The following is a 17,914-nucleotide window of genomic DNA, read 5'->3' as shown; positions in this document are numbered from 1 at the left end:
TTTCTTAGAAACAGTGTCAGTATTGATTTCAAGATGGACTGGAGAGATGGAAGGGAAGGGAAGGAGGGGGAGAAGGTGAAAGGAGGGGGAAGAGAGGGAGAGAGCGAGCTGGAATGCTAAGCCTTGAAAGAAGTCCCCAGAGGGAGCGTCTTGGGAGATGCTCCCTTTTGCTGGAAGTCGCCCCCAGCCTCCTCCCCGGCTAGCCCACAGAGACGGCCGCCAGCTGAGCCGTGGACTCTCCTATTCATTCCTCATTCCCAAGTCCACATTGTTCACCCACTTCCGAAGTGACCACATCCCAAGAGCGTCCTCAAAGCTCAAAAGGGTCAATTTACCCCGTCTTTAAGGCCCCCAATCTCATCTACAACCGGAGCTGAAATCCCGAATACCAGACCTACAAAAGCAAACAGGAAACGTGTCTCCTCTTCCGTGGCCCCTAGCGAGCTCCCCAAAAGACAAGCAACTTTCTCCCCTACTTCTCGGTCTGTCTGCCTCCACCGCTCTCCCTTTGGGAAGAGTCACAATGAGGGGAGAGCAGGAGGAGGCTCGGGGCTGGGGGAGCCGCGAGAGCCACCCCAAGAGATGGGCTTGGACCCCCGCGCACAGAGGGGTGCGCCCTCCCGCGCCCCGCGCGCCTGGCCCCCGCCGACCGCGCCCGGTCCGGGTCTGCCGGCTCCGGGTCCGCGGGGCGCGGGGGCGGGAGCAGGAGAAAGAGGAGGGCCGGGCAGCGGAGGGAGGAGGCGCTGCGTGCCTCGCCTGCCAAGGAGAGGTCTGTGCATCTGCGTGCGAACCCCCGCCCGAGACACGCGAGGAGCGCGGGCTCCACTGGTGGCGGCGCAGCCCGTCCTCCCGGGCAGCCTCCGGCGCCGGGCCCTGCGCCTCCTCCCAAGTCTGGCCCGGGCTCTCTGCGGCTGTAGGGACGGCAGCGAAGGAGGAAGAACGGTCTTCTTGGCTGTGGATGTTCCGCCCGGGAAAGACAGCAAGTTGTGTGCGCGCCCCGGCCCGGGGAGAAGGTGGCCGCCGCCCGCCAGCCGTGTGAGTGAAGGGCTCGGCCGCCCCGGGGCGTGGGCTCCGCCGCTTTCCCTCCTCGGCCCCCTGGCCCCCGGGCGCCGGAGTTGCGCTGCTCCCCGGCTCCGGACTTCCTGAGCTCCGGACTCTCCCGACCCGCCGCGCCGGCTGCTGGCGTCCGCCCCGGGGCGTTGCTGCCTTCCCATCCCCGTCCCCTCCCTTCAGAGGCCGGCTGGAAAACGCCTCGCTCCCTCTTTTTGGATTCGGGGACCTTCTGTGGCTTCAGGGGTGGGGGTGGGGTGGGGGAGCGGGGACAGGGCAGGGGCTGATTATGGGCTTGCCTTGGCCTTACCCCAGCTCCAGACGATGGCCCTCCGCCCCCTATGTCACCCCCATTCGCCTTTCCCAGCCTCATGGCCCAGACAGACAACTTTAGTCGTTAACGCTGATTCTGGCCACAGTTGACAAGATTAAAAAAAGAAAAATAGTAGCCGGAGGTCCCCTGTGGTGACACACTGGACCGTACCGGGGGCTGCGGGGTGGAGAGGAAGCCGCAGGGGCGAGGCTTGGGAAAGAGAGGAGGTGAGGGAAGGGGGCATTTGCTGTGGACTCTGATCGCTGGAGTTGAGAGTTCTGGAAATGGAACTCCGGGGTGCATGGGCTTTGGGCTTCTGCATTTGTTTCTGTATGGAAAGTGTGGGAAACGGTTCAGGAACACTTTTTGAAACAGAAGCAGGGGTGGTAGTCAAATGCTTGTGGAACTATTTGAATAACTGGGGTTGGCTGTAGAGTACTAGAAGGTGTGGGTTACTTTTCAGGTTAGACACGGACAATCATTGAACTGGAGAGATAGTTCCAAAAATTTTATTGGAACCAATGAATCAAAATTGCGGAGATGAAAATAAGCCATACACTGGCTTTCTTGCGCTTACTCCAGGAGAGGACAGTTAAGATCGAAGGGATTCGCAGATGCTATTGAACGAGTACTGGGAGTGCCTATTAGCTCCATCCATTCTGTGTCTAGACCGTCTATAAAGTTTGGTGAATTTATGGTGCTCTGGAACTGTGAAATTTATTCCAATCATTTTGTTTGGGCTCATGCAGAGACGTCCCACTTTTGAAGTCTTGAGGCAAGTTTGAGTATTTATTAATTTTTATTATTATTTTTTTAATATATTTTATTGATTAGAGAGGAAGGGAGAGAGAGATAGAAACATCAATGATGAATCATTGATTGGCTGCCTCCAACTGGGGATCGAGCCCGCAACCCAGGCATGTGCCCTTGGCTGGAATCGAACCTGGGACCTTTCAGTCCACAGGCTGATGCTCTATCCATTGAGCCAAACCAGCTAGGCAAGTTTGAGTATTTATTAATTAAAAGTTGTAGGCCAACTGAATTGATGTCATTATCTATTTCGCTACAAAACATTAAACTCTCCATATTTCTTATTGTTTTACCAGGGATCATCACCCTTACTGCGGAGGATGGGAAGTTGAGGCCCAGTGAGGCTGAAGACCCATTCTGTTCAGAGACACTCCCCATTACAGAACTGTGGATTACCCGTGGTCCCAGTACCTGGTGGTTTCACACCTTCACTCACTCTCGCAGCCCTTTGGGTCCTCGCTGCCCTACCTGGAGAAAGATGGCATCCAGCCTGACGTGTACTGGGGTGATCTGGGCTTTGCTCTCGTTTCTTTGTGCTGCTGCCTCCTGCGTGGGGTTCTTTATGCCTTACTGGCTCTGGGGATCCCAACTGGGGAAGCCTGTGTCCTTCGGTACTTTCCGGAGGTGCTCATATCCTGTGCATGATGAGAGCCGGCAGATGATGGTGATGGTGGAAGAATGTGGGCGCTACGCCTCTTTCCAGGGCATCCCCAGTGCAGAATGGAGGATCTGTACCATCGTGACAGGCCTGGGCTGTGGCCTCCTCCTCCTGGTGGCTCTCACCGCTCTCATGGGTTGCTGTGTGTCGGAGCTCATCTCCAGAACAGTGGGAAGAGTGGCTGGAGGAATTCAGTTTCTGGGGGGTAAGTGACTTGCTCCACTTGAGTTGTTTACTGGAATCCCGAAGTCATATTGAAAATTATGTTCCGGTTGTCTATTGAGATTATTATAATTGACACTTGGAATGCTCTCGAGAAATAGACAGGAAATGGCTTTGGTGATAGATTACCAAAGTCAGAGGTTTTTACTGGAATTGCTTTACAACTTGGGGAGTTCTTAAATTTCTGTACATCCTTAGACATATATACATCATTAGCCTGCTAAGTACCACCTATGTGAGGCAATAACATTTAGGTCGTTTATAATGTAGTAGGGGAGACAGTTTGCATTCCATCACTTCTCGCTCTCCATGTTCAATAGTGAGCAATTAGATTATCTGTGTCTTACTGGAATCCTCAGGTCTTTAATCAAGAAGACATCATAGAAAAGTAGAAATGTTTTTGATTCCGCATTGTCATCATAAGTCTTTTAATACTCTTTGGTAAAATTACCCTTACCCAATCTTAAACTATATTTCTAAGTAAGTGATTACTGTTTTAAATAAGATACCAGTTTTGCATTAAGAACTATGAATTTCACTAGTCTACAAAGATAGCTATAGCTGTAACTATCTTGTTTGGATTTCATTTCCCTGGGTACTCTTGCTGTTAAGAAAAAAAAAAAAAAATTAGCAAATGATGTCTACTTGTCCCAAATGGACTGGATAATGTCACTAACACCAGAACAGGTTTGATTTTTACTTGGGTTTCCTCCAACAAGTACTGCTTCAATATCTCTGGTCATATGGTTTTAATTATACTTTATATATTTTCCGCTGTGCCTTTCACCTCCATTTTTCAACCTGAAAGGCTGAACTTGTCTGATTTATAATCTGCCCTGGTGAAATATGACAACTATCATAGATAATGCAGAGTGAAGGGAAAAAGCCAGGAAAATATGTAAAATGTATTTGTAACTTCATTATAAAGTAAGAGTCTGTTACTATTTCATTTGGCGTTTCCTTACAGAGTTTTGTGAAAATCCTGGAAAAAAGCAATTAAAAATTGATAGTTCTGAGATAGAGTCTACTTATTGGAGAAACCCCAACAGATTATTTTAGATTTTTAATATAAAACTTTCAAGTAATGTTTAAGTAAGAAAATTCTTGTGCTAAAAAAATGCAAGTGGCAAAAAGTTTTGTGTTTTAAAACAAGAGATAGAGTTGTTTGCAGTTCTTTATTTCCTTACCAGATATAACTTTTGTTTTCATCTGTTTTTTTTTCTCTGTGGTTTTGCATCTCACTCTGTTCTAGAAGGCAATTTGGGGGCCTTAACTCTCCTTTCTTTATTGCTTCAGTGTTCAACATTGACCAAAGTCTTGCATGTGATGTGTATATTCATACAGAAATAAAGTAAAACTATTAGGAAACAGAAAGAGTTTATTGTTGAAAGTTGCAATATAAATCCAGAGTTTGAAAACATGATACCACGGATTTTAAGAATAAAACTAATGCCATGAGTATTTAAATATCTTTCATTAAGAATAAACTTGCTTTGATGTTCTGTTTCACTTGGCTCAGGAAAAGTGCTTAGGCAGTTTCTTTTTCTCCTCTTATGGTAAATATTACTCTTCTCCCTCCCCCCCTTCATTTTAGGGCAGGAACTGCTATTATATCTGGCAGAACAGGAAAATGCTTACAAAGAGAAATAATTTTTTATTGATTATCTTTAAACATACAATGAAAGAAGGCAACAGAAAGTGAATCTGAGACCCATGAGATTTTATGCTTCCCTCTCTAAACTATGTATAGATTTTTTTTGGATTATATAGAGCTAAATGTTTTACATAACAGAAAAACTCAAGAAAGACCATTGTGGAAGTTATATATATATTTAAAAGGTACTGGTTTTTCTCTTTAGATTTTCTTTTCATGAGCTCTGGCTTGGTAAGTGTTACTGACATTAAGCTAAGGAAATAGTTTATTACTAGCAGTTGGCATTTTCTCATTTTTCATATATATTTTTCATATCTGGCAAAAAAAATTCTGAATATAAAACCTAAGAGAGTTTTTCTGAATTGAACCTCTTCAGAGCACAAGTAGGTAAATACATCCTATTACCCAAATAATAGTAAATTTAGAATTAAAAAATAACTTGAATTATGGAAAAGGCTTTGGGAAAATCTGCCATGATTGCTATCATTTAATGGTAAACCAGGTGACAAATGCAAAAATACTTCAAACAGAATTCCGCCTGTTGTTTATTTCATAATTGTCTGGATTTTTATTCATAAACACTTAAGTGGTAAGTAATTTTATTTTATGCAAAATACCAAACCAGTGAGTTCTATGAGTTCCACAGATGGCAATGCTTCAGAAATATATTCAACATACTCTCCTATAAGGCGGATTCTCTTACTAAAAATGGTTCACCAAGAGGGTTATGTTTAGCTAAAGTTAGGGTTGTTCCAAAAACACAGGAAGCAGACAAATGGTGAATTACAGAGGCATCCTGCTTAACCCTGCCTGCTGTGTTGAGAGTTTGCACATATGGTGTAACTTCAGGCAGTAAAACCCCTGCAGTACTTTGGAACTAGTTAAAGGACAAAATGTCAACCTTAATTTTGAATAATCTTGCTATGGTTGATTAGAGGTTAAAATGTCACCTGTCAGCTGATAGAACAACACAAAAAGAGACTGTTGTACATGGGCATTTGCTACCTATAGGAGGAATACTTCAAAGAACCAATGACTTCAGCTTTTCCTGTGGTAACTTGAACATGAACTTTGCCACCATCTCCATCTAATATGTGAAGTCATTTTTTTTGTCATAATTTTCAAAAGCAAGTCTGAATTGAGTTTTACCCTTAAGAGTTGTGTTTTTGTTTTTTTAAGATTTTTAAAATTGATTTTTAGAGAGAGAAGAAGGGAGTGGAGAGAGAGAGAGAGAGAGACATCGATGGGAGAGCAAGACATCAGCTGGCTGCCTCCTACACACTCCCTGCTAGGGACTGAGCCTGCAACCCGGGCACGTGCCCTGACTGGGAATCAAACTGGCAACCTTTGGTGTACAGGATGACACCCAACTAACTAAGCCACACCGGCCAGGGCCTTAACTGAGTTTTTAAAAGGCATGTAGAAAGCCTTTGAGAAATATAAGATAACAAAAATGCTAACCTTTGTATAGTGTGGAAATGTGCTATGAGAAAATAGAAGCTTTAATTTTTTATGTGTGTTGAATATAAAATTATTTGCTTTTAAATATTGCTGTAGTCATTAAGTACTATAACAGAGTTTTAAAAAGTTAATATCAAACTTTTTCATGTATGTGTTAGTAAAATATGTGCTCTGTAAATGAAACATGTAAGAACAGTATAAAGACATATTAACTAAGTTCTTGCAAATGTTGGTATCTGAATTGATAGTTTTCATCTTAGGAAACTGCTGGTGCTGTATGTAATGCAGATTTGGAGTAATCCACATTTAGTTTGAATGTGAGTCACATATATTTATAAAATGGGTGTAGAATACTAATCAGTAGCAAACAACTATCTTCCCAATTTAAAAACTGTTCTGTCCTCACAGGCCACGGGAGACCATCTCCTCAATTAATTGATAGTGAAGTGCTGCTCAAGACAGTAATGATGACAAAGGGTTTCTTTGAGCAGCCTTTTCTCTGTCTGCTGAAAGGATCCTTGCCTTTCTAGTATTCCCTCAGTGCAGGCTTTCACCTGGGCCTGTCTTTCACCCCTTTGGGATAAGGGCTTGGGACTCCCCTTCCTTCACTCCACTTTAAACCCGACCTGTCATATGATATATGCCACATTCTGCTTTCCTTCATACCCAGGTTCTGTGTCAAGTGACAGCTGAGGAACAATATAAATGATAAGTGTTGGCATAATAATGAGCATAGTAGCTTAATAGTGACAGTGTCTTAACTGGAATTTGCTCTAATTTTAAGAAAGCCAGGCATTTCTTGGGCCAGTTTGGGGTTTACTTTAAATTACATTTTATAGATACTTCGTTCATCTCCCTGTAACCTACAACTTAAGGTTGTCTTGAGATCTAAGCCAGTGGTTCTCAAACTTTAGTATGTATCAGAATCACCCATAGGACTTGGTAAAACACAGATTTTGGGGGCCGACCCAGGAGTTTCTGATTCAGTAGGTTTGGCGGGGGACTGATAATTTGTATTTCTAATAAGTTCCCAGATAAAGCTGGTTCCGAGAACACATCTTAATAATCTTGTTTTAAGTTAACCATTTCGTGTTTTTAAAAATGTGATTTCTGGTAGATGGTTTACTTTCAGAACTTAAAGTTTAGATGTATCATGATCTGATATAAACCTCCCTAATTGGACTATAAAAAGACTCACCTCTGTAATTTAATGTTGTCTGAGCACATCCTCATTCCATCTCTCCTTGTTCTTGTCACAGAAAGTTGTTTTCCTGGCGTTCTCTCTCTTAATACATATTATATACATATTATAATTATTATATATGCATTATGCAATATGTACATATAATACACACACACACACACACATTATATATATATTTTTATTTATATTTATATTTTTTTTCTTTCATTTACAGTTATCCTTTACCAGAAACAAGATTCTATAGATGGAGAACTTAAAACAAGACCTTAGTGTATCCTCTGTAGTTTTCATGCTGTGGATTTTCAGTAAGGAATTACTAACTGAAAGACATGAAGACTACAGAGTCCAGCCAAGAGAGCCTTTGTCCAACTCTGTAAAGCCATGTATGTCTTGGAAAAGCAGAATGGTTAGGTCAGTAAGGCATTAGGAATCAGCCAGTCTGAGCTTCTGCTGCTAGGCAGGATGATACGTTACTTAAACCAGCTTTGACCTGGTCTTAAACATCGCTAGGGAAGATGTTGCACTCTTGTTGAATAGTAGTACTTTCTAGGGCCACAAATCACACCTGCCATCACAATCAGATGTCCCACATTACATCCTATATAATAATCCTATCTAATAATAGAGTAACATGTAAATTACCATCACTCCGCTACGCCCACGATTGGGCGGCGGGAGGCTGGGGGGCAGGACTCGGGGTGGCCTATCCGGCCATTGAGAGGCACGGATCCGCCTCCACTGAGGGGGGCTACCCTACTGTTGAGAGGCGCAGGGGGCGGGACTCGGGGTGGCCTATCCGGCCATTGAGAGGCACGGATCCGCTGCCACTGAGGGGGGCTACTCTGCTGTTGAGTGGCGCAGGGGGTGGGACTCCGGCCCCCTGTGCCTCTCAACGGCCAGATCCGCGACCGCTGAGGGGGGCCTGCCGAGGACACCCAGCTGCGCCTCGTGTCCGCGGCAGCCCCCCTCAGCGGCCGTTGAGAGGTGCAGGGGGCAGGAGTCCCGCCCCCTGCGCCTTTCAACAGCAGGGTAGCCCCCCTCAGCGGCCGCGGACCATCAAAAGTGGGGGAGCTGGGTGCCTGTCTGCTCCAGCACCAGGCCTTTCAGAAGCCTCCGCCAAGCTGGAGGCTTCTGAAAGGCCTGGTGCATCAGCGGACAGGCACCCAGCTCCACCGCGAAAAGCGAAAGCGTGTAGGGAACCCTACACGTGCATGATTCAATCATGTACTGGGCCTCTAATCCTATATAATAAAAGGGTAATATGCAAACTGACTCCCGGGAATGACCAGTCGCTATGACGCACACTGACCACCAGGGGGCAGATGCTCAATGCAGGAGCTGCCCCCTGGTGGTCAGTGCATTCTCACAGGGGGAGCTCCGCTCAGCCACAAGCTGGGCTGACAGCTGCGAGCATAGCGGCCGTGGTGGGAGCCTCTTTCGCCTCTCGGCAGCACTAAGGATGTCCAACTGCAGCTAGGCCATCAGTCAGACATCCCCCAAGGGCTCCCTGGCTGCCAGAGGGATGTCTGACTGCCAGCTTAGTCCTGATCCCCCAGGGAGTGGGCCTAAGCCGGCAGGTGGACATCCCCTGAGGGGTCCTGGACTGCGAGAGGGTGCAGGCCGGGCTGAGGGACCCCCCGAGTTCACGAATTTTTGTGCAGGCCTCTAGTTGATAATAAACAGGAACAAGCTTGAGATGGGTAGTGCAGTAGTGTGAGCAGGGTCTTGCCAACGAGGAAGAAGTGACAGGAAGATACAGTGCAGACAACCAGCAATGAATGCCACACACAACATCTACTCTGGCTCTGGATTTGTTAAAGGCAGGACATCAATCATTTAACTGATCTCTTATAAAATCTGAAACATCAAACTTTATATAGTTGTATCTAATAATGTTTTAAAATTAAATTTTCAAGAAGTCATTGTCCAGTTTTACTTTTTTGCATACTTTTCCCAGAAGAACTGTTTTAAGCCTTAATTTGGAAAGTTTTTCATGGTTTTCAGACTTTCCTGTGAAGCTTCCAAGTTCCCCATATGAATAATTGATATCAAAATTCAGCACAATATTCTTTTAACTCTCCAGTGGGTCTAAAAGTCACCTGAGAGTTTATTCCAAGTAGGGAGTCCAAGGCCCACAAGAAGCACTTTTAACAAACTCCTCATGGGTTCTGGACACAGGTGGTCCACCGACCACATTTTGAGAAATGTTGGCAAGACCCTGCTCACACTACTGCACTACCCATCTCAAGCTTGTTCCTGTTTATTATCAACTAGAGGCCTGGTGCACAAAAATTTGTGCACTCGGGGGGTCCCTCAGCCTGGCCTGCACCCTCTCGCAGTCCAGGACCCCTTAGGGGATGTCCAACTGCCGGCTTAGTCTCCTTAGTCTCCATTGCCCTAGGACCTGTGTCTGTTAAGATATTGCTACGACATATGTCTGCTATTTTGCTGCCTATGCAGTCTTGTAGGATTTTTATGGTTTCCTGTCTTACATTTAACTCCTTTAGTCATTTTGAGTTTGTTTTTGTGTATGGTGTAAGTTGGTGATCTAGTTTCATTTTTTTTTTGCACGTATCTGACCAAATTTCCCAGCACCATTTATTGAAGAGACTGTCTTGACTCCATTGTATGCTCTTGCCTCCTTTGTCAAATATTAATTGAGCATAATGGCTTGAATTGATTTCTGGGTCCTCTGTTCTGTTCCATTGGTCTATATATCTGTTCTTGTGCCAATACCATGCAGTTTTGAGTACGGTGGCATTGTAATATAGCTTGATATCTGGTATTGTGATCCCTCAAACTTTGTTCTTCTTTCTCAGGATTGCTATGGCTATTCGGGGTCTTTTTGTATTTCAGATGAATTTTTGGAGAGTTTGTTCTAAATCTTTGAAATATGCCGTTGATATTTTAATGGAAATCTCATTGAATCTGTAGATTGCTTTGGGTAGTATGGACATTTTAATGATGTTGATTCTGACAATCCATGAACATGGCATGTTCTTCCATTTGTTTATGTCTTCCTCTATCCCTTTTTTCAATGTCCTGTAGTTTTCTGAGTACAGGTCTTTCACATCCTTAGTAAGTTTATTCCTAGGTATCTTAATTTTTTTGGTGCAATGGTAAATGGGATTTTTTTCCCCTTCTCTTTCTGTGAGTTCATTATCCTATATAATAAAAGAGTAATATGCAAATAGAATGCATGGCCGAACAACTGAACAACCAATCAAAGCATAATATGCTCATGATATGCTAAGGCTGCTCAACTGCTCACTATGGCTTGCATTGACCACCAGGGGGCAGATGCTCTGACTGGTAGGTTAGCTTGCTGCTGGGATCTGGCCAATTGGGACTGAGCGAGATGGGCCGGACATGCCCTGGAGCCCTCCCGCGGTCCCTCCCTGACCCGATCATGCACTGGTGGGGTCCCTCAGCCTGGCCTGCACCCTCTTGCAATCCAGGACCCCTCAGGGGATGTCAGAGAGCCGGTTTTAGCCTGATCCCGCAGGCGAGCACTGCTGTGGCAGCACAAGCCTCTCCCGATCAGGACTGATTGGGCATGAGCCCGTGGCAGGCACAGTGGGGCCAGGATGAGTGGGAGTGGCAGGTAGGAGCTGCAGGTGGCGTTGGACTGCGGGTTTCGACCCGATCCCTGCAGGCCACTCAGAGGGACCCCACCAGTGCACAAATTCATGCACCAGGCCTCTTAGTTAGTGTATAAAAAGTCCATAGATTTCTGGGTGTTAATTTTGTATCCTACTGCATTGCCAAATTCATTTATTAGGTCCAGTAGTTTTTTGATGGAGTCTTTGGGGTTTTCTATGTATATTATCATGTAATCTGTGAATAAGAACAGTTTTAATTCTTCTTTTCCAGTTTGGATGCCTTTTATTTCTTCATCTTGTCTGATTGCTATGGCTAGCACTTCCAGTACCATATCGAACAGGAGTGGTGAAAGTGGGCCTCCCTGTCTTGTTCCTGTTCTTAGGGGAAATGAGTTTAGTTTTTGCCCATTGAGTATGATGTTGTCTGTAGGTTTGTCATATAAGGCTTTTATTATGTTGAGGTATGATCCCTCTACTCCCACTTTGCTGAGAGTTTTTATCAAGAAAGGGTGTTGGATTTTGTCAAATGCTTTTTATGCATCGATTGATATGATCATGTGATTTTTGCCTCTCAGTTTGTTTATTTGATGTATCACATTTACTGATTTGCAGATATTGTACCATCCTTGCATCCCCAGAATAAATCCCACTTGGTCATGGTGTATGATCTTTCTAATGTAATACTCAATCCGATTTGCTAGAATTTTGTTGAGGATTTTAACATCTATGTTCATTAAGGATATTGGCCTATAGTTCTCTTTTTTTTGTGGTGTCTTTATCTGGTTTTGGAATAAGGGTAATGCTGGTTTCATAGAAAGAGCTTGGAAGTGTGCCTTACTCTTGAATTTTTGGAATAGTCTGAGGAGGATAGGTTTTAGTTTTTTTTAAATGGTTGGTAGAACTCCCCTGTAAAGCCATCTGGACCAGGGCTTTTGTTTGCTGGAAGATATTTTATCACTGCTTCAATTTCTTTGGTAGTTATTGGCCTATTCAAGTTTTTTTATTCTTCTTGAGTTTTGGCAGCTCGTATTTTTCTAAGAATATGTCCATTTCATCTAGGTTGTCTATTTTGTTGGAATAGAGTTGTTCATAATATTTTTTTCATAATTGTTTGTATTTCTATGGGATGGGTTGTTACTTCGCCTCTTTCATTTCTGATTTTGTTTGTTTGGATCCTCTCTCTTTGCTTCTTGGCGAACCTGGCTAGAGTTTCATTAATCTTGTTTATGCTCTCAAAGAACCAGCTCTTGGTTTTGTTGATCTTTTGTATCATTTTTTTGGGGGGGTCTCTATGTCATTTATCTCCACTCTGATCTTTATTATTTCCTTCCTTCTGCTTACACTGGGCATTTCTTGTTGCTCTCTTTCTAACTCTTTGAGTTGTAGGGTTAGATAATTTATTACCATCTTTTCTTGTTTTTTGAGATAGGCCTGCAGAGCTATGAAATTCCCTCTCAAGACTGCTTTTGCTGTGTCTCATAGATTTAGGATTGTTGTGTTTTCATTGTCATTTGTTGCCATGAAGCTTTTTATTTCTTCTTTGAACTCTTTGGTAACCCAATAATTGTTTAATAGCATGCTATTTAGCCTTCAGGTGTTTGATTTTGGGGGATTGTTTTTATTGTAGTTGATTTCTAGTTTTATGCCATTGTGATCTGAGAAGATTCTTGATATGATTTCTATCTTCTTGAATTTGAAGAGGCTTTGCCTGTGCCCCAATATGTGGTCTAACTTTGAAAATGACCCATGTGCACTTGAGAAGAATATATATTCTATGGTTTTGGAGTGAAATGTTCTGAAGATGTCAATTAATTCCATCTGATCTAGTGAGTCATTTAGGATTGATGTTTCTTTGCTGATTTTTTTGTTTAGAGGATTTGTCTAGTGGTGTTAGTGGGCTATTAAAGTCCCCTACTATGACTATATTGCTGTCAATCTCTCCCTTGATATCCTCCAGAAGTTTTTTTTTTAATTTTTATGTAATTAATTAATTAATTATTTATTTATTTTTATGTATTTGGGTGCTCCTGCATTGGGTGCATATATGTTTACTAGAGTTATATCCTCTTGTTGAATTACTCCCTTTAGTATTATGAAGTGGCCTTCTTTATCTTTTGTTATGGCCTTCACTTTGAGGTCTAATTTGTCAGATATAAATATTGTTACCCAGCTTTTTTCTTCATTTCCATTCACCTGAAAACCCTTTTTCCATCCCTTCACCACCAGTCTGTGTGAGTCCTTTATTCTAAGGTGGGTTTTCTGTAGACAGCAGATATATGGGTCATATTTTCTTATCCACTCAGCTACTCTGTGTCTTTTGATTGGGGCATTTAATCCATTTACATTTAAAGTTATTATTGATAGGTACTTGTTTTTCACCATTTTTATTCTTGATGCCTGTGTTTCTTCTTCGCTTCCTATGTCTTCTTTTTACAGCAGACCCTTTAGCATTTCTTGCATTACTGGTTTGGTGGTGATAAACTCCCTTAGTCCTTTTTTGTCTGTGAAGCTCCTGATTTCGCCCTCAATTTTGATTGATAGCCTTGCTGGGTACAGTATTCTTGGATTCAGACCCTTGCTTTGCATGACTTAGTATATTTCATTCCATTCCCTTCTGGCCTGATGTGTTTCTGTTGAGAAATCAGTTGGTAGTCTGATGGGGGATCCTTTGTAGGTCCCTTTCTGTCTCTCTCTGGCAGCCTTTAACCCTTTGCACTCGCTTGCTTTTTTCTCGATTCCTTTATTCTAATGCTAACAGTGTCGAGTCACACTCGACATCCGAGTGCAAAAGGTTAAGTTTCTTTGTCATTGGTGTTTGCCAATTTAATTATAATGTGTCTTGGTGTCGATCTTTTGGGGTTCATCTTGTTTGGGACTCTGTGAGCTTCTTGGACTTGTATGAGTTTTTTCTTCCCAATATCAGGGAAGTTTTCTGTCATTATTTCTTCAAACAGGTTTTCTATTCCTTGCTCAGTTTCCTCTCCTTCTGGAACCTCTGTTATGCAGATGTTGTTTCATTTTGTGTTTTCCCAAATTCCCTTAGGCTCTCCTCCTGTTTTTTTAATTTTTTTCTAGATGCTGCTCTGCTTGGGTATTTTTTTCTACCTTGTCTTCTAGCTCACTGATGCAGTCCTCCGCTTCTAGTCTACTGTTGATGCTCTCTATTGTGTTCTTTATTGCAGCTATGTCATTTTTCATTTCTTCTTGGTTCTTCTTCATTTCCTCTTGGTTCTTACACATATTGTTGAATTTGTCTTCCATCCTTTTCAGCAACCTTATGACCATTGCTGTGAATTCTTTCTCTGTCAAATTGCTTACCTCTATTTAATTTACTTCCTTTTCTGGTGATTCCTCCTTTTCTTTTGTATTCAGGCTGTTTCTTTGTCTTCCCATGATCGCTCCTCTCAGGGTTTCTGGTTATGTAGCTCTTTCTCTCCTGCGTTGACTTAAAGACACAAAATACAACACAACAAGACACAATGCACAGGGCACAAAACACAAATGTATTCACAATACTAATACCCCAAATAAAGGTGACCACCAGAGAAAAGAGAATTAGGGAATAGAGGAGAGTACAGAAATGATATTGAGAAAAAGAAAAAATGTAAGCAAGAAAAGAAAGAGAAGAAAAAAGAAAGGGGAAAATATATGTATATGGGGAGAAAACTCCAATAAAACAAAAACTAATCCAGAAAATGCAAACAACAAACACCCAGAAATGAATGCAAACTACAAACAACAACTAATCCAAAAAATGCAAACAACTAACACCCAGATGAATCTGAGGAGGCAGAGTATATTTCCAGAAGATAAGGTCAATGAATTGAATGAATGGGGAAATAGCCACAATTCAGTATAGAGGAGGTAGAAAGAGAATGAGTCTATAAGAAGAAAAGTAAAGAAAAAAATACAAAAAAGAATATATATTAAAAAAATATATAAAAGGAAATGTATATGTGTGTGTGTGTGTGTTGTGTGTGTGTGTATAAAATTTTCCTCCTTATTTAATCTATCTATGTATTTGTTTACTATTGGAAAAGGAGAATAGGGAGTAGATAGGCCTGAGTTGGTGATTGGAATTAGTTAAGCTATTAGTAGAAGAAGAGAACAAGCGATGAGAGGAAAAACAGAAGCAAAAAAAATAAAAAAAAAAAATACTAACCAATAATCAAACAACAACAAGACAGAAAGAAAGAGAAAGGCAAAAAACAAAAACATAATTTGGATAGTGTAGAAAGAGAAGAGAGAAGTATGTATGGGCTTGGAGCAGGGGAGAGGAAATTAGATATATGAGTAAGATCAATTTTTAACGGAGTAAAAAGAAAGGAAAGAGAAAATCTAAAGCAGGAACAGGTAAGAGAAACAAAAAAGAGGAAAAGTGAGGAAGAGAGTTTTGGCATAAAGTAAAAATTGAGATAGAGTAAAATAATGCTAAAGGGAAAATAAAAATAGAATGTATAATACTAATCCCAAAATAAAATAAAATAAGGAAAAATAACATTAAAAAACTTTAAAAAAGGGTAAAATAATAGTAGTAAAATAACAGTTAAAAATCCTATCTAATAATAGACAAATATGCAAATTGACCATACCTCTGACACACCCACAAGCCACACCCACCATCCAATCAGAGCAAGTATGCAAATTAACCCAAACCACAGAGAGCAAGGGTTCCTAGGTAACAGAGGAAGCCAAGCTTTCCGCCTGCCCTTGCCAGGCCTAAGCCTCCACTCAAGCTACAAAGTTTCAATTATAGAAGGTAAACAAATTCAAACAAATCGCGGCAGAATGGAGCTTGAGAGAGCAGGCCAGGGTTGCCGCCGGCAACAGGGGAAACAAAGCTTTCCGCACACCCTGGCCATGCCCACCCGCTTAAGGCAACAAAGTTTCAATTATAACCCCAACACAAATGGCTGCCTGCCTCGGAGGGAGCCCCAGGCTTGGCTCCGCTCCAGGCTACAAAGTTTCAATTGTAGAAGGAAAATAAATCCCAGATACCAGGGCCTCGCTTGGGTTGCCAGGGGGCGTGGCCGGCCTGCAAACCACCACAGGCCCCTTGCTCAGGCCGCCCCACCCCCCAAGGGAATCCCCACCTGATCTGGGACGCCCTTCAGGGCAAACCAGCTGGCCCCCACCCCTGTACCAGGCCTCTATCCTATCTAATAAAAGAGTAATATGCAGATTGATCATCACTGCAACACACAATATAGCTGCCCCCATGTGGTCAAAGATCCTGCCCCCATGTGGACACAAGATGGCCACCACAAGATGGCCAGCAGGAGAGGGCAGTTGGGAGGCACCCGGCCTGCAAGGGAGGGCATTTGGAGGTGATCAACCCTGCAGGAGAGGGCAGTTAGGGGTGACCAGGTCGGCAGAGGAGGGAAGTTGGGGGCAAACAGGCTGGCAGCAGAGTGGTTAGGGGGTTATCAGGCTGGCAGGCAGAAGCAGTTAGGGGCAATCAGGAAGGCAGGCAGGCAAGCAGTTGGGAGCCAGCAGTCCTGGATTGTGAGAGGGATGTCCGACTGCCCTCCAGGGGTCCCATATTGGAGAGGGTACAGGCTGGGCTGAGGGACAACCCCCCTCCATGCACAAATTTCATGCACCGGGCCTCTAGTAAAAATATAAAAAACAAGGTAAAATCAAGTGAGAGAAAAAATTAGTTTCTTAAGTAAAAGATAAAAAATAAAAATGTGAAGTAGTGAAGGTCGTTCACTTCCTCCACTGTTCTGCTTGGCACATCTGTTTCCTTGCAGGTAGTCAGCACAGTATTGAAGTTCCCTGTGATCCACTGCTCCTCTGTGTTGTAAGCCACAACACTGTTTTCAAGCAGGCGGGATCTCTCTGCTCTCTTTGGTTCTCAGCATGTCTTTAGTTGTATTTACACACAAGAGTCAATTTCTGATACAGTCCCTGGGTGGCAGTGTTTCTGTCTTAATATCTGGGGCTAAAAGGCCTCTCTACCCTGGCTTTGCCCACGTCTCTGAGCGTGTCTCTGCACGTGACTCTGCATGTGTCTTTTCTCCTGGCTCTGTGTAGCGGGTACAGAACTTCAGGCTGCCTTTCTGGGCCCAGTCCAGCTGTGGGTTAATATCTAGAGTCTCCTTCTGCCAGCAGCCCTGTGGACCCCCTTCCATATTCAAAGGCTACACTGACCCCAACGGCTGTGGATTTTGTGGGGAGCAGTCTTCCTCTGAGGCTCTAGTTCCCACTGGGCACGTTTCTCCCTCCAGCCTGGGTCCCAAATCTCACCTTTCTCTAGGCAATAGCTGACTTTTCCGTTAGCCGATTGCCAGCTGTGTTTAATTTGCCAGTTCCGGGTGGGTGCTCTTTGATTCAGCTGTTCCTTCTATCTGCTCTGTGAGAAGGCGCAGGGCCCATCTGAAAATTCACACCGCTTTGTCTCCCCCGAGCAGACCTCCCAGGCGCCCGGGGAGATTGGAGTTCCCGCATTCGAGGATTTGCAGCTGAGGTAACGGGTCTCTGGGCGCTGTGGTTGTAAGGTCCCGGGAGGTATCTGAGATCTCCCCGGTTGAAGGTAAGGCTGGGGTTCTGATCAGTCAGTCTCCCAATCACAGCCGTCTCCCCTTCAAGATGGCGTGGCCTCTGTGGCAGAGCTGGCTGCCCTGGGAGAGATTTCAGCCGCAATAGAGGCTGCCCAGTCGGGGGGGGAAGGGCAGTCTGCCAGTCCCCAACAGTCCCTTGAAGTATAGCTGTCCTTCACTCACAAATGCTGACACTCCCCGCGTGTCCACGCACTCTCCTTTTGTTCTCTCACTCTCACACTACCTTGCAGCCATCTTGGATTTCTCTGCAAATATCTATTTTTAAAAATTCAAGACACACGCTCAAGAGACCTTTCACATCATCCTATATAGTATCACAAGGTGCATAAAATGTTGCACTCCTACAAAGTTATCATTGTTACACTATTAGTATTTTA

The 17,914-nt window shown here is 43.6% G+C and overlaps 1 protein-coding gene across 2 annotated transcripts in view; it reads left to right on the top strand.

Annotated features, from left to right (window-relative positions):
• The first annotated feature begins 759 nt into the window (after positions 1-759).
• The window catches only part of LHFPL6 (LHFPL tetraspan subfamily member 6), a 275,595-nt gene continuing 258,440 nt past the window's right edge, over positions 760-17,914 (top strand). Inside the window, exons 1-2 of one of the 2 annotated variants that reach the window (XM_028161344.2) lie at positions 760-1,035; positions 2,470-3,036. In XM_028161344.2, coding sequence (XP_028017145.1) covers positions 2,652-3,036 — 385 coding nt within the window. In that variant the 5' untranslated portion in view covers positions 760-1,035; positions 2,470-2,651. The remainder of the gene's footprint in view (positions 1,036-2,469; positions 3,037-17,914) is intronic. The other variant, XM_008152063.3, reaches the window with a different exon arrangement.

Source organism: Eptesicus fuscus, chromosome 8 (assembly GCF_027574615.1).
Source record: "Eptesicus fuscus isolate TK198812 chromosome 8, DD_ASM_mEF_20220401, whole genome shotgun sequence".
Classification (NCBI taxonomy): Eukaryota; Metazoa; Chordata; class Mammalia; order Chiroptera; family Vespertilionidae; genus Eptesicus; species Eptesicus fuscus.
Note: the sequence above shows the minus strand (reverse complement) of the source record. Positions and strands in the feature narration are given on the sequence as shown.